Source organism: Pleurodeles waltl, chromosome 4_2 (assembly GCF_031143425.1).
Source record: "Pleurodeles waltl isolate 20211129_DDA chromosome 4_2, aPleWal1.hap1.20221129, whole genome shotgun sequence".
NCBI classification, from domain to species: Eukaryota; Metazoa; Chordata; class Amphibia; order Caudata; family Salamandridae; genus Pleurodeles; species Pleurodeles waltl.
This window is the reverse complement of record NC_090443.1, coordinates 381,628,124-381,653,126: the sequence shown is the minus strand read 5'-3', so window position 1 is coordinate 381,653,126 and position 25,003 is coordinate 381,628,124. Positions and strand designations below refer to the sequence as shown.

At 45.3% G+C, this 25,003-nt stretch overlaps 1 protein-coding gene across 4 annotated transcripts in view; it reads right to left on the bottom strand.

Annotated features, from left to right (window-relative positions):
* TRMT1L (tRNA methyltransferase 1 like) overlaps positions 1 to 25,003 on the bottom strand; it is a 274,234-nt gene that overhangs the window by 186,092 nt on the left and 63,139 nt on the right. For all 4 annotated transcript variants that reach the window (XM_069231501.1, XM_069231499.1, XM_069231498.1 and 1 more), the window contains exon 5: positions 18,640 to 18,678. In XM_069231501.1, the coding sequence (XP_069087602.1) occupies positions 18,640 to 18,678 (39 nt within the window). The remainder of the gene's footprint in view (positions 1 to 18,639; positions 18,679 to 25,003) is intronic.

Genomic DNA, 25,003 nt, shown 5'->3' with positions numbered 1-25,003 from the left:
CCCTACACTCCCCAAAATGCCTCTATATTCAGTATTTAGGGGAGCCCATGGCACTAGGAAAGCAGATTCCTGCTGGCCTACAAAGATGGACACTCAGGAGCCACAAAAGCAAAGCCCGAGTAGGAAGCACCTGACATGGGCTCCAGCACTGCCGGCCTGTCTGCTGTTTCTGCTGATTTGTGCCAAAGTCGACTCATCCTGCAAGCTGCTGTGCCTCCAAAAGCCTGGGAGGCCTGCCTGCCTTCAACAAAGACTCAGGAACTCCTGTGGAGCAGCAGAGCTGTTTCTCTGCATTTTCCAAACACCCCAAGAGACCCGAGAGGACTTTGGACTGCAAAAACCAGACACCTAAATGCACCACTGCACCCCTGGCGCCTAGTCCAAGCTGAAGTGGGTCAGCAGTGCCAACGCAGTCCCCCAACCCCCCGGAGACAAAGCCCACCTTGGACTTGCCCACTGCGGACCCTCCGACGTATCCTGCAGCCTCTGCATGCAGGCCCCATCAACCGCGAGTGCTCCGGTGGAGAAAACCACAATGCTTCGGGACACCTCTGCACCCGCTGCCCCTAGCCTGAGGAGAAGAGGACTGATGGTGTTGTGTAGCCATTCTAGTTATAGCTCCATATACGTTATTTTAGAAAACTAGGTCTGGCACTGTGCACTTTAACCTAAATATATTTCATTCAGTTCTGTTTATTATTTTAACAATAGCCACATTTTGGGGTCTTGTTTTATTTCTCTCTATCTAGCTGTTCTTTGCCTAGGTCAGCACTGTGTTCTTAAAAAAATAAATTGATTTAATTGTGCTTTTCTCAAGGCTGCAGTAAGACAGGTTGCCGGTAAAGGTGGTAACGCTTTGTCTCTAGTGCTCATAGAAACATACACATCCTTATGTAGGGACATTTTCTCAGAACATCAGCTGTTTTATTATAAAAACACTTTTCTGTCCCATACACGTAACAGGGAGATTCCAGTCAGATGACCACGACTCTATACTGACTGTTGTACGCTTCGCTACAGGTGCTTATGTAGACTACAGACCTCTTGCTCAGGTATGAGGGATGATGTCTTTCCAGGGGAACCTGAAGGGCAGAACTAGAGCTTAACATGCTGTGCTTTAACTTAGCCTAGGTAGGAATTATTTTGATGATTCTAGTGACAATATGGCAGCGTTATTTTTATGCTTTACTCTCCTCACAATTTTAATCCTGTCATGCTTCATCGTCCTGGTTATTGCAGTACATGCTTTATTATCTAAGATGCAGTTGCTTCATTAAAACCTTATTGAAACATTTACTGCCTCGGATTTTCCTTGTATATGTGAGACTAATGTAACTGAGAGAAATTGATGCAATGTCAGTGACCACGATTTCCCTGAGGAGTCAATTGCGTCATGCGCTCGGCTGCCCAATCATCCCTGCTCTTGGGTAGAGATGAGGTACTGCTAGTTAGCCAGAGCAAAACCAGGATTACGCCGACAGGTGTCACCTGTAGTGGGTTCAGAATCAGTTGCCCACAGTGCAGGTGATGCTGATGCTCAAATCCAGTAGCCTCATTAGAATAATGAGAGCCTACGCGACAATGGTGTTCCTTCCTCCCAGACTTCTCAAGGTTGGAACCCACTTGTTGGTTCAGCATCTTTTCAACCAAACCGATTCCCATAGAGTAACATTGAGCACCCAATGCCATACTACACCTGATTGCCCCAGTGCTGCCTGGTGTGATCTGTTGGGTGTGGTCCTGACCCTTGCTCAATACTTACCTAAAGTCCAGGAGATTGGCCTCGTAAGTCGCTGTACTGTACCTGTTTTGCCACCTTTGTTTTTCTTCAACAGAATAACACTGTAGCTTCCAGAAATTGCACTAAGTGTAGACTTTTTAAAACTGTAAAGATTTTTCTTGCAAAACATAGTTACCTAATCGCATTGATCCGGGTGCCAGAACATATATAAAGATACTTGTTATTTTTGTTAATTGGTGTGGATCTCCTTCTGTTGTGTTTTATTTATTGACTGTGTGTGTATTTGCAGATGTCTAACACTCCTCTCTGATAAGCCTAAGGCTGCTCAACCACACTAACTCCTAAAAAGAGCACATTGGGATTGCTAGAACAAGCCCCTGTCCACTCGTAAGGGAACCCCTGAATTCACAATATATATTATTTTGATATATAAAGAGCTAGCCTTCTACAGTGTACTGGAGAGTGGCCCTTTGGGCAAGGGCTGCTCACCATTTTTAGGGACATGTTTTGCCTGTTTTCTGCCTCCTCTGGGGCAGACCAGCCATTTATTAGGCTGATCTACACCCAAGGGGAAAGGAAGACCACTAGGCACCAGGGAGAATATAGTTTATGAATGCTGGGGAGCAGCCCCTTGGTCAAGGGTTGCTCTCCATTTTTGGACACATATTTTGCCTGCCCCTGCCCCCCCCCCTCCCCCCCCCCGCCCGCCCACCCCTTTGGGCAAGGGTTGCACTCTATTATTGAGGACACGTTTAGGCCGCTTTCTGCCCCTACTGGGGGAAGGCCATCCATTTTTTAGGCTGATCTAGACACCAGGGATTTTATTGTTTAAGTACGTTGGGGAGTGCCCCCCATGGGCAAGGGCCGCTCCCCATTTTGGAAACCTGTTTTGGCTGTTTTACACCCACCCCTCTATCCAAGGGAGCAGATCGCACATTTTTTGGGCCGATCTGCCTTTTTCTTTTGAGCGGGGGAGGGGACAGTGCAAAATAACCTCTTAACACCAGGGATTTGTTTTGTATGTATGTTAGCCAAAGGTCACTTCCCAGTACTACCCACACATACCCTTTTTGTTTTCTGCTCTCCATGGGGAGTATAGGAAGCTAGTCTAGTGTGTGGTGGGTAACTAAGGTACTTACACCTTATACCATGTCCAGGTGTCCCCTATTAGTGTAGTGTAGGCAGTGTCTAGAAGACATGTTCTCTAGAGGTAGCTGTGGATGAGCAGCCAAGTCTTATCTAGGAGACATGCAAAGCTCATGCAATACCTCTGTAGTCACACACCACTTACACACATGAAAAAAAAACACTCAGTGTTACAAAAATAAAGGTAATTTATTTTAGTGACAATTACCAGAAGGTACTAGAGAGGTAACCCTCCAATAGCAGATAAGTAACACACTAGATATGTACACTAGTAATCAGAAACAGGCATACATAGGGGAGCTGGGGGAACTAGGAAAACCCCGAAGGTAAGTACCAAAGGGCCCCCCAAGCGACCAGGAAGAAAGGAGTAAGTTACTGAATTTTCCTCAAACCACCCGAAAGGACTAAAATGAAGAAAATGCAACACCCAGACAAGAATGCAAAAAAACAGCGGTGGATTCCTGAAGAGGAAGAAGGGAACCAAGTCCAGAAGTTGCAGGAGTGTCAGGTGGTGGCAGGAGCCACTACCCACCCGTCTGTGATTGCAGGAATTGGAATTGGTTGATGGTAGGACAAAGACGGTCAAGCAATGCAGTCCTGGAGTCAGAGAACAGTCCCTGGAGGATGCAGTCGACATCCCACGCCGGATTGATGATTGTAGTCGGTCAGTGGTGTGGAAAAGCCACCAACAAGCCTTGGCAACGGCAGAAGTCGTAGGGAAGCAAAAGTGGAGCTGCCGGGGACCAGCAAGGTCCAAGAGGACTCAACCCATGGGGCAGTCCTGGGGGGACCTTCAGCAAGGCAGAGAGTTCACAGAAGAAAAGGCAGCCCCCACTGGATGAGGAGCCAGGAGTCGCATAGGAGCCCACAATGGCACAACTGGCGAAGTGAAGTGTTCCACGCTGCAGGAGAAGCACGCAGAGGGCTGTGAGTCACAAGGGAGAGTGCAGGTGGCTGGGCCTACATGGAGTCTGAAGATCCCTTGGAGGAGATGCCAACAAGCCTTGGTAGCTGCAAGAGAAGCAGTGCAAGGGGGGGAGGGGGAGGTACTGTCCTGCGTAGGAAGGCAAGGGCTTACTTCCACCAAAGTGGGACAGCTGGTAGAGAGGATCAAGGGGACCAGACCACCATCCGTGATGCAGGATGCAGAATCCACGCAGCTCAGGATGAGAGGAGGTCAATGCAGCCGGTCATCGTTGTAGTTGGTGCCTGCGGATGCAGGTGGGTGACTCCTTAACTCCAAGGGAGCTTCCTTCTTCCTTCTCTTGCAGGCTAAAGACGTGCTGCCATCAGAGGATGCATAACCAAAGAAATGTTGCAGAAGCTGTAAGGAGCCGTGGAAACAATGCTGCAAGCAGAGACTTTGTTGTGGATGCAGATTGTTGGTTCCTGGAGGGTCCAGTCGCAGTTCCAGTGTCCAGAAGTCGAAGTAGAGGATGCAGAGGAGTCCTGTTGGAATCTTGCAAGCCGAATCTGAGGACCCACCCCAGAGGAAGACCCTAAATAGCTCTGAAAGGGGGATTGATCACCTAGCCAGGTGACCACCTATTAGGAGGGGGCTCTGACATCACCTGCCTGATCTGGCAACTCATATGCTGCCAGAGGCCTCTGCCCACCTTGGATTCAAGAAGGCAGAATCAAGGGACCCTCTGAGGGAGCTATGGACAACACCCCTGGGGTGGTGATGGACAGGGGAGTGGTCTCTCCATTGTCCAGTTTCGTGCCAGAGCAGGGCCTGGGATCCCTGAACCGGTGTAGGCTGGTTTATGCAGAGGGCACCAAATGTGCCCTTCAAAGCATACCAGTGGCTTGGGGAGGTTACCCCTCCCAAGCCATGTAACACCTATTTCCAAAAGGAGAGGGTGTTAACCCCCCCTCCCCACACCCTCCCCCCCTCCCATGGAAATCCTTTGTTCTGCCTTCCTGGACTTGAGCTGTTCAAGCAGCAAGAGGGGAGAAACCTGTCTGAGGGGTGCCAGCAGATTGGGCTGCCTGGAAAACCCCAGAAGGCAGGTAGGAGCAATGCTGAGGGTCCACTATGGAGCCCCCAGAGTACGTTCAATCATACTCGCAATACTGGCAACAGTATTGGGGTATGATTCCGGCATGTTTGATACCAAACGTGCCTAGGTTCGAAGTTACCATTGAGCAGATGGACATAGGTAGTGACATATGTCCAGTACACGCGAAAAATGGCATCCTCGCACTCACATAGTCCATGAAAATGGAGCTGGAATCCGTGGGAGCACCTCTGCTCATGCGGCAGTGCCCACACACTCAGGTCATTGCACCCTGCTCTCTGGGCTAGGAGGGCCTACCATAGGGGTAACTTACAGGGACCTGGTGCAGTGACCTGTAGTGAAAAGAGTGCATGCACCTTTTCACGCACGCTGCAATGACAGGCCTACATATACACTTTGCATGGGCTCCCCATGGGTAGCATAATACATGCTGCAGCCCATGGGGATCCCCTGGATGCCCTGGGTACCATATAATAGGGACTTACATGGGGGGGGGACCAGTATGCCAAATGTGGGGTGGTTGTGGTTCAAGTAACCAAGTTTAAAGGAAGAGACCTTAATCACTGGGGTCCTGGTTATCAGGATCCCAGCGAACACAGTCAAACACATTGACAACAGGCAGAAAATGGAATAACAATGCCAAGAAAAAAGGGTAGTTTCCTATACCACACTCCCACCCCACCCCAAACAAAGGACAATAAGGCTAACCTTGCCTAGATGAGTCTACATTGTTTAAATGGAAATATCTGGAGAGTCCATCTGCATTGCAGTGATTACTCCCAGGTAAATGTTCCACTGCAAAGTCTATTTCCTGTAGGGATATGGACCACCTGAAAAGTTTGGGATTTTCGCCTTTTATCCGTTTTAACCATAGAAGGGGCTTGTGGTCTGTTTGAACAAGGAATTGAGTGCCAAACAAGTATGGCCTCAGCTTCTTCAAAGCCCAAACCACAGCAAAGGCCTCCCTTTCTATGGCCGACCATCGGTTATAAAAGCTACAGGTTGGCCCTGGCCCTCTGTGTTAAGCTATGACCAAACTGCCCCAACCCCTACCTCAGAATCATCTGTTCGAACTATGAACTGCTTGGAGTAGTTAGGGCTTATTAAAATAAGTGCAGAGCACATGGCCTGTTTGAGATCTTCACAAGCTTTTTGACAGCTAGCTGTCGATAAATCTTTCTTGGGCATTCTCTTCGAGGCGAGGTCATTAAGAGGGGCAGCAATGAAGCCATAGTTCTTAATGAACCTCCTGTAACACCCGGTGAGGCCTAAAAAGGCTCTCACCTGAGTATGAGTGGTAGGCGAAGTCCATCCAAAATGGTTTGGATCTTCCACTGCAGTGGTTGAATCTTGCCTCCACCTTCCAGGTCGCCCAGATATACAACCTTCCCCTGCCCTATCTGGCACTTAGAAGCCTTGATAGTGAGGCCTGCTTTCTGCAGAGCCTCCATAACATTCCAAAGGTAGACTAGGTGATCCTCCCAGGTGGAGCTGAAGACAGCTATATCATCCAGATAAGCTGCACTATAGGCTTCCAATCCTTGGAGGACTATATTCACCGGCCTCTGAAATGTGGAAGGGGAATTTTTCAATCCAAAGGGCATCACTTTAAAGTGATAATGCCCTCCAATGGTTGAAAATGCTGTCTTGGGTTTGACATCATTTGATAACTTGATGTGCTAATATCCAGCAGTCAGAGCAAATGGGCTCAGATACTTGGCAGATGCCAGTGTATCTATTAGCTCATCTGCTCTAGGGATAGGACGGGCATCTGTCTTTGTGACAGTGTTGAGACCTCTATAGTCAACACAAAACCTAATTTCTCTCTTCCCATTCTGGGAGTGAGGTTTTTGGGACCAGGGGCACTGGGCTAGCCCAGGGGCTGTCTGAGTGCTCAATTACTCCTAGGTCCAGCATCTTTTGCATTTCTGCTTTGATGCAGTTTCTAACATGGTCAGGTTGCCTATAGATTTTACATTTTATGGGCAAACTGTCCCCTAGATCAATGGTGTGTTCACACAATAAGGTTTGTCCAGGTGTTAGAGAGAACAGTTCTGAGATGTGCCCGAGGAGGTTCCTGCAGTCTTCTCTCTGTGACCCAGAGAAGCAGTCAGCAAGGACTACCCCATTAACTGAGCCGTCAAGCGCAGTGTTGGAGAAGAGGTCAGGGGGGAGGGTCACTTTCCTCTTCCTGCCCATCATCAGTGGCCAAGAGCAGGGTCATATCAGCCCTGTCATAGTAGAGCTTCAGGAGGTTCACATGAAGCACCCTGAGGGGGCTTCTGGGAGTGCCTGGGTCTACCAGGTAGGTGACCTCACCCTTCTTTTCTTGGGGTAACCATGCCAAGAAAGAAGGTACTTTCCTACAGGGAGATCAGCCTTTTCTTAGGCCAATCTTCCCACAGGGGGGGTGGGGGAAGGGGGATGTTTGGAAAACTACTAGACACCAGGGAGTACATTTCTGTGAGAGTGAACTGGCATTTGGACAGCAGTGTGCATGCATTAGCATTTGGCTGGCGGTGTGTGGCTTATGGCTGGTGATGAGTGGCTGCCATTTGGATGGTGATGAGTATGAACTGGTATTTGTGCTCCCCTCGGGATGTGGATTTGAAGTCTGTGGTCTGCCTCACAAGTCAGACTTCATAGTATTTTATTATGTTAACTGTTTTGTTTCTTTACATCATTTACATTTTTTATTTCATTTTTTTTAACCTCTTTATTGTAGTGCAAGGCTTTTGATTTTCCTGGTGGCAACTCCAGCTTGAGGTTTCGGCAGTGGTAGGTCTGCAGTTTGTGTAGTTGCATGCATTTGGTGAGGAAACTTTCTTGTAATGTTTACTTCAAATGAGTATCATTGCCCTGCTTGAATGTTTTTTTAAAGGCTGTAATAACTACAGAATATTTAGCTAATGATTTTGATATTCAAATTCACGTTTGGTATTGGGCACAACCTGTATTGTGTTATCTTATGTGTAGTTTTTTTTTTCCCCTTTATAGTGAAATTACCTTGGTGCTTACTGTGTCTGAGCTGAGTAGGGGCAGTTGATCCTCAGCTTAACTGTCTGTGGCAAGTAAGAGGTATCTTGTTAGAGTATAAACTTCATTGTGTGGATTGAATTGATAGCTTTTTTTTCGAGATCATTGTATGTCAATAGCTATATTTACTGTCTTATACAGCCGAGTTTGTTAAGTTCTAATTTGACATAGTGTTGGTTATTGTTGTCTTGTCTGATGCGTTAGTTTCATAAGTAAGCATTATGGCTGTCTGCAAGCTGACCACCCAGCAAGGTGTAGGTTTGCTTTTTGAATCTGCCTCTGAACAGGAGACAGCCTCTGCATCTGAGGCAGAAGACCAAATTGAAGATTATGGCAGTAAATTGTCTGTTCAAGAGCAGTTATCTGTTGATAAATCCACTATTAGTACTGTTGAAGTGCCTCTTTTAGAGGAGGTCAGTGATACACCAGTAATGCAGCAAGAGAAAGTTGGATTCCAGCCAGGAGCAAGGAGAGCTGAACCCTGGGTTGCCCCTAACATGGTGCAGGCTGTTTTGCCCGCATGTAGTGGTGTTTCATGGTGTAGAGTCAATAGAGAACTTCTTGCCTATCGATTTCTTCCAGCTGTTTACTGATTAAGTTTTTGGATGATACTGTTGATCTCGGAGGGACAACAGTCTCACACTTAAGACCCACTCCGGAGCTACCTGGTGGATTCCCTCAAATCTTCATAAGATTAAGCAGCTCTGGGGTTCAATTTCCTGATGGGACTGATAAGGGCTGATAAGGAAGGCATCACAGTCTTTATATTGGTCTACTAGTCCCTTGTTGGCAACTGCTATATTTCCAGCAACTATGAGTCGAGATCAGCATTTGCTTCTACAGCGGTTGCTGCATTATACGATAATGTTATAGCACTGCCACAAGATCACCCCAATTGTGACCATCTCTTTAAGATTCGGCCTGTCCTTGACTATATAGTAGATAATTTCTCCGAGATATATCTTTTCTTAGAACATACATTTGTGGCTGAGTGTCTGGTCTTGTTCAAAGGCGGTTTGATTTTCGGAAAATACATTCCTAGCAAGAGAGCATGTTATGGTATTAGGCTGTGTATGCTGTTAGAAAGTGCCACTGGATATGCATATAATTTCAGGGTGTACACTGGTAGGGATTCTTCAGTTGACCACCCCCTGGTTGTCCTTCCACTTTTGGAGTCAGTGAGAAAAATGTGTGGGAACTCAGTAGAGCACTTTTTCACAAAGGTCTACATTTATATGTGGACAACTTCTACATAGGTGTGCAATTATTTAAAGAATTGTTCAAAGTGGGCACTGTGGAACGTGGCACAATCCGCTCTAAGTGTAAAGATTACCTTAAAGAGCTTGTGTGTAAGAAACTTCAGAGGGGATAAGGCTGTGCACTGCATGGTAATAAACTACTTGCATTGAACTTTTCAGACAGAAGAGATGTGCACATGCTCACAACTATTCATGATGAAAGTACTGCATATGTGACTGTTTGGAGGCAGGTTGCAGAAGTGTGCAAACCAGTATAAATTCTAGACTACAATAAGCACACAGGAAGTTTAGATAGAGTAGATCAAAGACTGGAGCCCTATAATTTTGTTCGAAAGTCCTATATCTGGTACAAGAAGTGAGCTGTCTATTTAATTTAGCATTCTTCAATGCTTATGTTATTTTCAAAGATCATTCTCCAGAATCCAAGATGAGTTCTGAACAGTTTCAGCAGTCTGTAATAGGCAGCCTTGTTTTAGTTGAGCAGGCAAGTGTTACTCAAGCTGAAGTGGTGGAGGATGTGGCTAGATTGAAAGATCTCCACTTTCCTGAATATATTCCTCTGACACCCCAAAAAAAGACTTTCCTTGTTGGAGATGCAGAGTGTTTTTGAAGAGGCGAACGAAACGAGAGTCTGATGTACTGCCCCAAGCATCCTTCTAATCCTGGCCCACGTGTGCCCATTTTACCATACACAACTCAAGAATTGGGAGCAACCATGACAGTAAAAGGGAACAGGTGGTCTGTATTGATGTAGATTTTATGTTTAGATACCTAGCTGGCAGTAGTTTGATGCGCTCATTTATACCTGTTGCGTATGCAGTCATAGTTGGTATATAATCTTCTACTAATAGGTTGGTTCCTTCTATTTGAAATTTTTTTTTTGCTTTTTAGCTGGATGATTTTTTTTTTTTCATTACTGTGCTTTGTATGTTTAATCTGTTAGTTGTGGGAGCGTTTTAGAAATAAAAGTCGTGTGGAGATTCATGGTGATGTCCGAGTGGCGTTTGGCTGGTGGGGTCTGTGGACTGGCATTTGGCTGTCAGTATGTGTGGTGATCAGCAGCAAGTCACTACACTCCAACTGACTGCCGCTGGTCACTACACACACACACACACTGGCAGCCAATCGCCAATCCACACACACAGCCAGCCAAATGCCAGTCCACACACACTGCCAGGCGGTGTGATTACTTTGTCAGCCCAGTGGGCATATGGAAGTGATGGGCCCTTGAATGGCACAGTTTTGATATGAGTGTTGTAATGTGCTGGGACCACGGCTGGTAGTGTGAATGGATTTGTGTGCCTGACACATCTAAGGTGTGTGAATGGCATGTAAAGGGGTTGGTGCCTTGTTGTGGCTTTACAGCTCATACGTTGCGAGTCACTGGTACAGTCTTACTAACTTTAAATGTCCTTACTAACAGTGATTTCTACATTTTACTTTTTGGTGAACTTTTATTTTGAACTTTATACTCACCCTCATGCCAAATGGTGGTGCAATAATATTTGTCTTTTCTGTCTTTTTCCTGCTAGAGTGTACATTGGCTCCGGGAAAATCTACCAACTCCAGATAATTTTGTAAACTAGACAATAGAGGGACTCCAGGGTGGTGTGTCTCACATGTAGGGCACACAGCTCCAATACCCAGAAGCCCTTGCAATCCATAAACACACTTTAAAAGCAACACCTATTCTTCATATTTCTGTGACTCAAAGTACTGGAATCTGCAGGGAGCCACATGTTTCCTGCTGCAGAATTCCCACATGACTCCAGATAAAAATGCTACCTCACATCTGTGTGGGTGAACCTAGTGTCTGCATATACGTGGGGTTAAAGACGTAATGTGGCAATATCATGAAAAGGGGTAGCTGCCGTTTCTGGGGCCTGGTCTCGGCAGGTACCCAAGGAAACCTACCAAACCCAGACATTCCTGAAAACTAGAAACCCAGGGGAGTACAGGGTGGTGTGCCATTCGTGAATCCCACAAAATGTTCTTCGCCACAATGCCCTGCAAACCTCAAAATGTGCATAAAATCGCACATTTTCCTTGCACTACTGTGACGTATTCTTCCAGCATCAGAAGGAGTCCACAAAATTCCTACCACCAAGTGTTTCCCCACTTATCCCAATAAAAATACTTCCCCACTTGTGAGGCTGGGGCTAGTGCCTGCGACAAGAACAGATCAAACGAAGGACAATGTGAGTCCACGCACATGGATACGCCTTTAACCTTGGTTTGATATGTTTCTGTCATGGGCACTAGTCCCATCAACACAACTGAGGTACAATTTTTATCAGAAGACTTGGTGGAATGGTAGATAGGAAATTTGTTGCTCCCTCCAGATTCTAGAACTTTCCATTGCGGAAATGTGTGCTCTTTAATCAAAGTTTGAGGTTTGCAAGAGCTTCGGGGTAAGAAAACATGGTTAGAGACACGTTAGTCACCCCATACTGAATTCTCCCTGGTTTAAAAAAAAATAAAGAAATTGCAGGTTTGCTATGTTTTCCTAGGTATTGGCTAAGTTAGGGCCTAAAACCCACAGCCAACCACTTTGCAAAAAACTAAAGGGTCAATTTGCAGTGAAAAAATCTGATGTCCTTGTTGCATTTTGGCACATTTCCTGTTGTGGCCACTGGCCCCAACCCACACAAATGAGGGACCATTTTTATATCAGGAGACTTTGGGCGATGGTAGGAAATGTGTTGCTCCCTGTAGATTCCAGAACTTTCCATCACAGCAATGTGAGGAAAATATTTTCTTAATCAACGTTTAAGGTTTGCAAGAGTTTCTAGGCAAGAAAACGTGGTGACAGCCAAGCACATCATGTCACCCTGGATCTCCACAAGTGTCAAGTTTTCGAAAATGTGCAGGTTTGCTAGGTTTCCATAGATGCTAACGGAGCTGGGCCCAAAATCCACAGAGAGTCACAATGCAAAAAAAGGGTCTGTTTTCAGTGGAAAAACGGCATGTGTCCATTTTATGTTTTTGGGTCTTTCCTGTTGTGGGCACATGCCCTACCCACTCAAGTGAGCTACCAATTTTATCATGAGATGTGGGAGAATGCTGGGTGGTAGGAAATGTAAGTCTCCCCAGAGATTCCAGATGTTTTCCTCACAGAAACGTGAGGAAAATGTGCTTACTTGTTCAAACATTGAGGTCTGCAAGGGCTTCTGAGCAGAAAAACCTGGTGGGAGCCAAACAAGTCACCCCATCTTGGGTTCCTCTAGGTATCTACTTTAAAAAGAAAAAGAAAAAAGCACAGGTTTGCTAGGTTTCCCTAGGTGTCGGCTGAGCTAGGGCCCACAATCCACAGCTACCTCCATTGGGAGGGGTGGGGGTGGCGAGGAGGGCGGGGAGGGGCAAGTCAGTTTTCAATTGAAAAAATTTGATGTGTCCATGGTGCATTTTGGGTCCTTTCCTCTAGAAGGCACTAAGCCTACCCACACACGTCAGGTACCATTTTTATTGGCAGCCATGTGGGAATATAAAATAGTAGAACGTCTGCTATTACCAATAGTATTTCTCTGCATTCACACCTTCCAATTGTAAGCAAGTGTGTAAGAAATAAGGTACCTTTGGAATCCCTAGGATGTTGGGGGAAGAAAAAAAAACAGGTCGCAAATTTGGCAAGGAGACTGTTAGAAATGGGGTCTCTAGTAGGCAGTCGATTTGCACCATATCCAAGTAGGGACCCTCACTCTAGTAATGATAAAGGAGATACGCAGCTTAGATAACCCCTGCTCACCCCCTTGGTAGCTTGGCACGAGCAGTCAGGCTTATCTCAGAAGCAATGTGTAAAGCATTTGCACATAAAACACAGTAAAAGAGTGAAAACACTACAAAAGGACACCACACCAGTTTTATAAAAATAGCCATTATTTATCTGTGTAAAACAAGACCAAAACAAGAAAACTCCAACATACAATAATAAAGATATGAATTTTGCAAGAATTACTTAAAAATACAGTTCCTTGAAGTCAATAGCTCGGTCTTGGATGACATGGAGCACAGCTACCTGTGGCCTTGTCAGGTCACGGTGCAGGTAACGGCGTCATTGACGACATCACAGTGTTTTTTCTTCTGTTGAAACACAAAACACACAGTTCCAAGTGCTGTAGGCAGAAGAAGCTGAAGTCTTTGATATTCCTGAGACTTTCAAGCAGGGTACATAGCAAAGAACAGTCTTTGCCCTCTTTAAGGCAGAAGCAGCAACTCCAAGCCAACCCGGCAAAGCACACACAGCAAAGAGGCAGTACTCCTCTGCCAGCTCTTCTCCTTGGCAGAGGTTCCTCTTGATTCCAGAAAGATTCTAAAAGTCTGGGGTTTTGGGTCCACTACGTATACCCTTTTCAACCTTTGAAGTAGGCAAACTTCAAAGGAAAGTCTCTGTTATTGACAAGATACTGCATTGCCCATGCCGGGCCCCAGACACACACAAGGGGGTCGGAGACTGCATTGTGCGAGGGCAGGCACAGCCCTTTCAGGTGTAAGTGCCAGTCCTCTCTCCACTCTAGCCCAGATGGCCCATCAGGATATGCAGGCTACAACCCAGCTCCCTTTGTGTTTATTCCCAGATTTAGGTACTTTCCTCCGGTCAGGCACAGTCCAGCCCTCCATGTAGAAGTTAGGTCTTCCTTCTCTTCCAGGTCAAGCAGCATATTGACTTTGCTTGATTCGCAGACATGGGCCAAGCCTTTAGGGAGTATGGTTACCACAAAGAGATTACAACTCTTATACCCTGTCTTCCTTTCTACATAGTTGTACAAGCTTACCCAGTGTCCGGGTGACCGAGGTGAAACCATGGCTGGCAGGGTGGTGGGGTGCACTCATTCTCTGCTGATAGGCAAGTCGAACTGTCAGAACCCATTAGAAGATCTGCACATTTTTAAAATCAATTCCAGCTCTTGCTGGCCAAATTTGCTGAATCCCTCCCCTTCACTGAAGTAGGTTCAGCTGACCCAGGCATTATGTACAATGGCCTCCATTATGCAGTGATTTCATCCGGATAAATTACAACAACACGGGAAGCATGGAGAAGGGGGTCACGATAGCGTGGAAACTTGTACTAAGACAAAGCTTAAAAGAAGTGGCAACCTCCACCACCCAACAGGCACACCAATTTCGAAAAGGGGGACAAGTCAGTATGTAAGTGTAGGCTAGAATGTCCCAGATAGATAATTCCAGTCCAGTACAAGAAGTCCATTTTGTACAGCATACCAGTGTGTTGTTCAAAGGACGCCTGAACTCACCAATCTAGTCTTACACTTCCAAACCAAAACATAGACACACACACACACCCAAACACAACACACATCCTTCGTTAATGACCCAGAGATGGTACGTACATACACAACACACAACATATATCCTTCATTTATGATCCAGATGTTAAAAAGCCAGGGACCCCACATATAGTGACTAAACAGAACTGTCCAAGTGGAAAGCAGATATGCTGCTTCCTCAACAGGGTATTGGTAAAAAACATATTTAACCCTGGAATATCAGATCTCTGTCAGCAACCACAGCCTGGGTTGAGAGGGTAGCAGCCATTCTCCCTCAAACGTGTGTATGTGCACTTTGGGTGTCCTCCTAGTAGCAGAGTCCATTACAGTAAAGAAGCACCTCCAGTGGGATTGCAAGAAGAAAATGCACAGAACTGTAAAGAATAGTTCAAGGGCAGGACAGCACAGCTTAATCATAGACACTCAGAAGACTTATCTCAACAGTCGGTAATGGTGGTTTCAGACTGAAATAGACTTGCTCCTCTGGCACCACAAAGTAGCTGACATCATGGCTACTTGGGAGAGTTAGCTTATCCTCTTGATTGCCTGTCACCACGGGACCACCCTAACCCAAGCACGTCTGCAACATTCTCACATGAAGCACAGCACTGTGCACAGGAAGATGCACCAAGCCTTGGAGCCTAGCAGCGATGATACTTCCCCGACATCCAGATCAGGAGCTGTCCAGTTTTGTCTGTATTTGACCACTATGAATAGGCTGCCCTCTGAAGAGAACACTTCTGCAGATTTTTTGTCCTGAAGCACTACTATGTAACAGATAAACTGAAGCTGACAGGAATTAGTGGTGATTTTTTTGTAATTGAGGTCTAGTTCAAATTAATTAGGACTTCTCTGGTAGGCAGAAGATTTTGCAGGACTTTCGGTTAAGATGAGGCTATCTAACCTTAAAAAAAATTCTATGTTACCTTAGGATTTGTATTTTACTAATTGCCATATGGAGGTGTACCATTTCTCTTCAGATGCGGGAAGATGGAAGTGCTCATCTGTGGTCACCTATGTAATTCTTGGTCATAATGTTGGAGATCCTATGAGTTAGGTTACTCTTCAGTACCGTATGACTTTGCAAGCAATTTGGGATTCATTTTTCGTAAGAAGAACTCTTTTGAGCTCTACATTGATAAAATTGTGCCCACGTTTTTCTTTTTATCCAAAGTTTTCAGAAAGGTTCATCTTCGTCAACCTTCTATGCCTGGGAAAACAGTGATCGATCGAGGCCACTATTTTGTTGCACTTAAAATAGTGAAACTATACTCTGCATGGAGTTCCACTTATACTGCTAAGATACTGAGAGTACAAAAAGCAGCTGTACTGCATGTTAGTTCTTAGCAAACGACCTTGCATTTCTGCCCACTTGACGGCACTTTACTGTCTGCATCTTTGCCCTTTGTCAGCATAATGTATTCTCCCCAATATAGCAATACACATGGAAAATAGTCGATGGGCAGAATTAATAAACTGCAAGATGTTTAGTTTAGAGAATTTGTAACCTACACAAAAGATAACAAAGGTCATGTGTTTCTTTATTACTGGAGAAAACTGATGAAGTGCGTGTACTCTGAATTTTTTTTGCCCAATATAGTGGGTGGAAATGTTGAGGTTCTATGAGGTAAAAGTGTTTTTTTTGTTTCCTTTATCCTCATGAGGAAGTAAATACTCCTGATGTGTTGGAAATTTTCTTATCACATTCTTTTGAGAATAGTACTGCAACTTCCAGACTAGCTATTGAAGGAGATGCTTCCTGGCTTGCGATGAGCATGTGGTTTCGACAACTCAATCTGTGCGTGTCCATTTGCAACAATACTGAGCCGTCTTTTGGAATACTCTGGAAGATGTGGTGGTAGCCTTCTCCCACTGATGTGCGCAAATCTAGGGGCAGACTCAGGACGACAGTGGCAGCCCTGCTAGGGATGGGTTTAATCAGTCACCAGTGCAACTGGTTTCTCTCACTCAGTTTAACTGCTTTTCCTTTGATGCTGCTTGATTGGTCCTCTTGTTTCTTACAGTAAGGTATACTATCATGATGTTGGCGTTTGTTTCTCCCAAAGGACTTCAGGCGAATCCTTGGCAAATGCCCTATACTTTTCCAAGCTAAGTGTTTTGAATGTTTTTGCATCTTCTGTTTTAATAGCTAGTCATCTGCTTGAGGAACAGTGAAGACCTTAAAAATTGGGAGAGCTATAATCCGTGGCTAAACACTGGGATTGAGGCAATTTAGGTCATCATACAAAGTCATATGTAGCTCCAGACCATTGCAATATTAATGTCCCCCCAAAAACCCCTGTATCAACAACACTGACAATATAGTATGTAGTAATCATCCCTCTTTTAGGATCTTGAGGAAGTCCTCTCTCCGACTTCTCAGGATAAGTTCCGTAAATTTCTCTAATAAATCCCACATTGCTATATCTTATTGGTCCCAGAAGGCATATGAAGTGGACGCTCACAGACATGTGCCTGCATCATGCAGACCGTTTTTCCTATATTATCAATACATCGACTTATTTCAAAGCACAGATTCAGAATCTCCTCAGGGTAAGTTCTTTCTAATAGAAATAGCTTCTTCTCTTGCTTCTTTTCATGGGATTCACCTAAGCTATATCAAGACGGGTTTCTATAGTTGTCTGGAGTTTGTCTGGCACCAGAGGATGTATAGACCTCCCTAGCAGTCTGGGTTGAGGACCACAGATATTAGTGAAGTTCCTTTTGAGGTACTACCATACTAATGTTCAACTTCCTTGCAAATCTATTTCTGACCTCATGGGCTGCCACAATATTGTGGAGAATGAACAGAACCCATAAGGAGCAGACCAAATGAGTACTGAGACCTTAAGCTGCCAATATCTAGAGTCACAGTGCACAGAGGAGAACAAAACATTCTGGAATGTATTTGATGTTTGGTCCTGTGCAGTGTTCAATTACACCCTTCATCAATCTCTTTGACACCGACATTGCAGTCAGTTGAGGGCAGACAAGCCACATGCAATTGCAGACTATCTGTTCAGAAAATGTTAACTTCTCTTTCAAACGGAGATGCCGAGGGACAGGTGAAAGCAGCAACACAACTTTCTGGGTGAGGTGACTGAAGCTCAGAATTGCACATACCTTCTGACAGCACTCAACACGCATGTCTACTAACTGAGCAATATCTCTTCACTCCATCTATGGAATATCTTCTCTTCTCTTTTTCAGGCTGGGCTAGGGAGTCAAGAGCCAACTGACTGATGGTGTCAATGTGTATGGATGCGTATCATGAAAGCTTCTATGGTTTGAGATTCTACACTCTTTTTATCACCACAGACTATATGGAGTCTTACATTAGCCATCTGAAGTTCTTAAGGACAGGACCCAAAGGACTGTAAGCTTCATGAAGCCACAGGCTGTCATGAATGAATATGAAATCCCCCCACTCAGGCTAGAGAGATAGAGTAAAGTAGGATGTGTCACAAGATAACAGATGTAGCAACACTCAACTAGTAAGGAATTTCCCATCTAAGCATGCAGCAAGAGTGCATGGAATGAGATCTGTTCACTGGATGGGAACTAAACTTGTGTTCCAAATAATTCCAGGCTATTGGTACCCATAATGCAAACTGCATTCCAAGAACTTGCAAGCGCTCATCTTTGAAGAGGATACCAATGCTCCAAAATGCACAAAAAAAAAAAAGATAAAGAAAAGTCTGTTTACAGCCCTGCTTATGTTCCACCTAGGAACTGTTTTACTAAGTTAGCTTGCCCTTTTTAGGCAATTTATTTATTGGTATGCATCTGCAAATGATGAGCACGCTCTCATACAGGTTAAAATGGGCTATCCCACTAGCAGAAAGAAAAGTGTAACAGAACCCTAGAAGATGATATGAGGCGTATAGATAGGCCCTGAGGTCCTAATCTGTCATTACCCATTTTCACTGTCCAACTCAGGGTGAAGAATGAAGTATGCAACACTGTTACTATGCTGCTTTTCACACTGCAATTATTGTACATACACTTTGTGAAATTATCTGTACTTTTTTTTTTTTACAGCAACCACTTTTTCCATTTTCATGCACGTATTACGTATGTAATAATATAAAAATGTACAACAATATCAATAAATATAAATGTGATACAGTGAACAAATAGAAAACTGCATGTACCTGGCCCATGATCTTGTCCACTGTCACCAGATAGTAATTCTGAAAGCAAGAAAAGCAACATTAGTTTCTGACTTTTAAAGACTTAACGTATACCTATTTAGTATCACCAGTGCTACAGTAATGTATTTTCTTTTACTTGAGGCAATTAATTTTGTCTGAGAATACCAAATTCAGGAATTAAATTAGTACTTACAGTCACTGTCTGTGTAGCACCTGACCATCAATCTGGGCTGCTGTACACCTTGTGGGACAAAGACAATGATGAAATGGTGCAGCACGGCTGGACCCTGCTGCATATTTTTAAAAGGGGGTTGCAGCACTGGCTCACTTGTTTGTACAGCATCTACTTTTATTGTGAATGGGTGCACATACATCCTGAAAAAGTGCACATTGTTACTGATGCCACCAGCTGGCCCATGTTCACAGTGAGCATAGGAGACAGTCCTCTTAGTTTGCTGCACAGAAAGTAATGGGAATAGTGGAGATGGGGCGGTGTGCATTGCCAAGTCACAGATAGTGCGGTCTGTCTCAATACCATGCAGTAATGGCAAATTCCCTAGTACTGTTAGGGCCTATCAAGCAATTCCTTTACTTGGAGGCCTGACACTAAGCTAAACACTCGCTCGTTGTCTTCTCTTCACAAAGATTCATGTTATTGCAGATTTCTGTTTGAAGATACTTGAGGTTGATAATGAAACCTAGCCAAAGACAAGTAAAGGGTAATCAAGTAATACGAAAGGTTGCTGTGTTGTGGGAGCAAGAGGTTACTTCAGTGTAGGATTCAAGGTCCAAGTCCCCGACTTTTGGGTGTTCTAACAATTGGTTATAGTACAGCACAGGCCGTAAAACCACTTTTAGTCTTAAAAGATGAATACACAGGTGTGGAATTCCTATCACCCAGGACATATTGTTTGGGGCAAATACAAGCTTTCATGACCAGTAGGCCTAACACACTGCAGCCCAAACGATTTGGCTGCCAAGATAGAACCCCACATGTATAAGAAAAAAAAATAAGTAACTATAACTCGAGCCCTCACCATGCAGTTTTCTCAACAATAACTATATTGCAAATGTTACACTGATGATATCAATGATGATATAGATGATGTCATGAGTGATGTAAAATCTGGGGTAATTAGCAGTACATGGAGAGGGCGCGAGTTATAGTTACTTGAACTAACTAACTATAACAGCTGAATTTCTAAGGTTGTGTTCGTGTAAATTCAGACCCTAAGTCCCTGTAACCTTATTTTTGTTTCAGTGATTTCCTATGTTTTTTTTAATGCTACTTCTGAACTATAACACCCCTGTAACATTTGTTTTTTTCTGGGAATTTCAATTTTTTTTTATGTTAAGTAATATTCAATTATTTTACGTTAATCCAACCTCAGCCAGACCCTGCAGGCCAACCCCGGTAGGCTTCTGTTAGAAATGGGATTCCTGGTTGGCTAGGGTATGTACCTCAGCCAGGCAGGGTCCGCCACTCTAGTCAGGGCCAGGTAGTTAGAGACCCAAGATAACCCCTGCTCATCCCCTTGATAGCTTGGCACGAACAGTCAGTCTTATCCCAGAGGCAATGTGTAAAGCGTTTGCACGCACACAACAAACGTGACACAATAAAAACACCAAAAGGAGACACAAGTTATATAAAAATGCACTGTATTGCATAAAGCATCATTAGACCAAACACAACATGTATAGGTAATACCCAGCTACACAAGCAGTTGCCAGAACATCACCCAGGTTACTAGTACTCTACGAAAGCTAGAACTAGCCAGGTAAACATATAGGTTACTGGTATTCTGCAACACAAGCAGTAGTAAGGCTGTCATTACCACCTAAAAGGCACATGTCAGAATAAACATAGTATCAGAAATGCCAAGACATCATCATGAATTAGGGTGACCAGACGTCCCGGATTTCCCCAGACAGTCCCGGTTTTTAGAGAGCTGTCCCAGTGTCCCGACGCTTCTCTTAATTTTAAATAAATGTCCCGGTTTTGGGGACAAAGGTCAGATTTGCTAAGGAAGCATAAGTTAAAGGTATGCTCTCCTTTAACAGAGGCCTACAAAGTATGAAATAATTAAAGTAATTTATCTGTTACTGTCAGGCAACACAGTCCCCTGCCTGCTCCCAGCAGGGGATGGAGTGGGGAGCAGAGAGAGGTGGGTGGGGGCAGTTGGGGGGTACAGGGTGGGAGGTCAAGCCATAACTAATTTTGTATATATGTAGTCTTGTAAACGTGTGCGTGTGTGTGTGTATATATATATATATATATGCAAAAAAGAGAATAGAGAACTCTGGGTAGTTCCCAAGTTTAGGTGGAGAGCAGCTCTAGTAAGGAGCACCCTGCAACACCAGCGACACTCTAGATTTGCTCACCTCAAATGTCTGTTTATCTAGCAAAGTTTTTAAGCATTGGATCAGCACAGTGCTATCCACGCCGAGCTAGATAGACTTTGCTGTACAAATGGCAAAAGACTTTGTCACTATCTAGCTCGGCGTGGATAGCACTGTGCTGATCCAATGCTTAAAAACTTTGCTAGATAAACAGACATTTGAGGTGAGCAAATCTAGAGTGTTGCTGGTGTTGCAGGGTGCTCCTTACTAGAGCTGCTCTCCACCTAAACTTGGGAACTACCCAGTGTTCTCTATTCTCTTTTTTGCATAATCTATGCGGCACTCTAACCCTGAAAGGGATTTGTTTTGATATATATATATATATATATACACACACACACTTGTAAATGCACACACTCACAAAGTTACGCAAAAAAACCAGGAGAGGCCAGAAATAAAAGTGAGAGTAAAGTCTTTAGTCCTTCTTTTATGTCTTACCTGTCCCGGTTTTTGATGCTCAAAATCTGGTCAACCTATTATTAATGCACATAAAATGAAACCTTCCCAACTGGCACACGTCGGGCACCAGAAATGCACGCTACCCTTATCACATTATCATGAATATCAAGGCATAATCATGGATGCAAACATAAGAAGAAGCTACAACTCCAAACTTCATAGCACCAACATTTCCCTCCCAATACAAATCATACATGCCTTTAGACTATGCTGGCTACTCCCAACATGGCAGGTAGGACACATAAACAGGACATGGAGGATGTAACATACACAATGGGGGAAGAAATATCATGGGACAGGGCAAGTATGGCAAGAATCACCAACAAACTCTCCTTATATGAGGTCCCAGAGCTCCTGCGCTTATTTTACAGGTTATATGGTAATAGTACCCAATCCACTGTGATGGATACCAGGGCTCCTGCACTCCTATTAGAGGATATAAGGTATGATATTCCACCTCAGCTTTGGTAGGAGCTCCCGTGCACCTACTCCAATGCCTGCGGTGACCAAAGGAGGCTCGGCAGGGATGGGACTGCTGTTGAGGGTTTCTCCTCCCCCCCTGCGAGCCAGGCTTGTAAAGCTCCTCCATTCAGGTAAAACCAAGCTGGGCTGCAGGGAGGAAAGCCCACACACCTTCCTTCTCGGAGGGAAGATCTCTTCTGATCTCCCTGCTTGGAAGACTATGACAAGGTTGCTGGGGCTACTGCAGGCTCCCCCACTAGAGGTGACACGATATTCTCCAGCCCTAGCGCTCAAGCCGGACCTGGCAGGATCTTGGGTCGATAGGGTGGCGTCCCGCGTCCACCCTGGGCAGCCACTTACTTCTGTAGCTTTTTCTCCAGCCGCTTATGCTTGGGGAGCGCACCCGGAGCCATCCTGGCCTCTGCTCAGTTTCCCAGAAGTGCTGCGTTCAACCCAGCAGAAGAGCAACTCCGGGCCACGGTGGCAGCTTTTCCCTTTGTTTTTTTTGTTTTGCCCGCACTGTGGCGGCACACAGGCAAGAGGAGGTGTCGGCTCGAGCTCGAGGGGCACCAAGGGATGCGCGAGGAGTCCGCCTCTGTTCAAAGCAGCCGACAGGCTTCGCTCAGCTCTTCCAGCCTTAGGGACCCCCTCCCACCACAGTGAAACGGGATGATTTCTTGCACTCGGGGCAAGCCTGGAAAGTGAAAGCGCTCTCAATGCATTACTAGTGTCAGGGAGAAGGCTCAGCCTGCAGCATGTGAGGCAATCCCCAATGCTGACCAACCGCTTCAATAAAGATAATAGCACTTTGCTAAGCGCTACAACAGCAGGACCAGGGGCGACACTGGTAAAAGGGGCAATCCTCTGCTGACCCATGGAGGAGCACTGGTAGGGCGTATACAAGGCAGGCAACCGTAGACAGAGGCCAGCGCCCTAAATGCAGGTAGGGGCGGTTCATCCTGGCAGTCCAGCAGTACCCAGGGGAGCCCAAGTCAGGGAGCAGCTGGCAGCAGGGCAACAAGCAGAAAAGCAATCCAGAGGAGTCCATTGTGCCACCCAGCAGACACCAGGCAGCAAGGCAACTAACAGAAGGGCAGTCTAGATGAGTCCTTTGGTGCCGTCCAGCAGTCCTTCTGACAGAGGTTAAGGCCCAGTTCCAAAAGTACTCTAAAGGTGTGGGCGACAACCCCCTGTACTTATACTAATTTTGTGCAGCTTTCACAAAGGGAGAGGGGGTGACAACCAGCACTAACCAATTCCAACGATGTCCACTTTTTCCTCCTGCACTGGCTCCAGAAATCAGTGAGGGGAAAACTAGCCCTCTGTGTAAGGCCAGGTACAGCCTTTACAGATGCAGGCCTCTACCTTTCCCAGCCCAGGAGGACCATTCGGTATGTAGATGCATGACACCTCCACCCTCCCTGTGTACAGGTGGTCTCAGAAGTATGTGCAAATCCCAGCTGTCACTCTGACCCTGGCATGGATTGGAGTCAAGAAGCAAAACACCAGAGTCAAAGGCACACACCAGTAAGCAGCATTTCTCACTACCATTCCAACCACACCAAACATGCCTACGCCACCCCCTCAGATTAGACAACACCACTTAGATATGTTCGGGCATTTTCCAATTCAATCCTATGAGAGGGCAGCGCTAACAGCAGTGAGAAACTACATGGGCTGTTTATCACTACTAGGACATGTAGTACATAAAGACAAACGTCCTACCTTTTACATACACCCTGCCCATAGGGATAGCTAGGGCTTACCTTAGGGGTGAGATATCTAGTAAAAGAGGAGTTCCAGGCCAGGCAAGTAAATTTAGATGCCAGGTCCCTGTGGCAGTAAACTGCGCTTGCAGGCTCTGCAGTAGCAGGCCAGAGACAGGTTTGAAAGACTACTTCTGTGGGTGACACAAGCTGTACTACAGGCCCACTAGTAGCATTTAATTTACAGTCCCTGGGTATAGGAATACCACTGTACAAGGGACTTGCAGGTAAATTAAATGTGCCACTTAGGTATAAGCCAATCATACCAAGATTAGAAGGGAGATCACATGCACTTTAGCACTGATCAGTAAAGTGGTCAGAGTCCTAACGTCAACAAATAGAGGTCGGAAAAATAGGAGGAGGAAGGTAAAAACTTTGGGGATGACCCTGTAAAAAGGGCCATGTCAGCATCCAACCCCGTGCTGGGCCTGGCCTGCGCCAACCTCTTGCACGCATCCCCTTGGGTGGAGGGGTTTGAGGTAGAATATCTGTGAAATGAACATTGGTGCCACAATGCATCCTGACATGCTAATTTATCCAAGAAGAGGTCACAGTTTTGCACAAAACGTCTACCCACCTGGAGAACTTTCTACTGGCTAATTAGTAAGTGCCAACTCGTTTGGTAAATATACAGTGCATATTCCATACTACAGCTTTGTAATGGATCCCAAGGTAATGTCTCCAGTGACCTTGGAAATGTGATTGTTCCTCGAGCATCTTCATACTGATAACATGAATCCTGGTGTGGAAAAGACGGTGAGACTGCAATGAGATGAATCTATCCCAAACAAGGATACTTAAACTGGTTAATGTGATTGTTCCTGGAGCGTCTTAACACTCATACCTTAAATCCTCTTGTAGAGAATTCAACAACACTATAAAGAGTTGAATCATTTATTTGGACCGTAGGGGGGAGCCTCAAGGCCCCTGCAGTCCATTGTGGCTCACAGCCCCCTGTGGGAGCAATCCTTTCATGCCCCTTGACAGTGGGCAGAAAAACAGATAAATAGTCTGCTCCCAGCAAGCAGGAGCAATTTCCTTGCTCTCGCCTGCTGGGAGAAGACTTAAAAGGAGTCTTCCCTTGGGTGTAGCAGTCCCCAGGGACACTAATGGCTCCAGACGGGGGGTGCGTGGCCCCGCCTTTTTAAAATAAATATCTGCATGCCCCAGGGAGCTGGCCCACCAGGTGGCTAAACTGTAAACAAAAAGCGGGAAAACAAGACAAGAGCGGGAGACTACGCTTGCTTTTTTTATTCTTTTTTTCCTTTTCAGTTGGA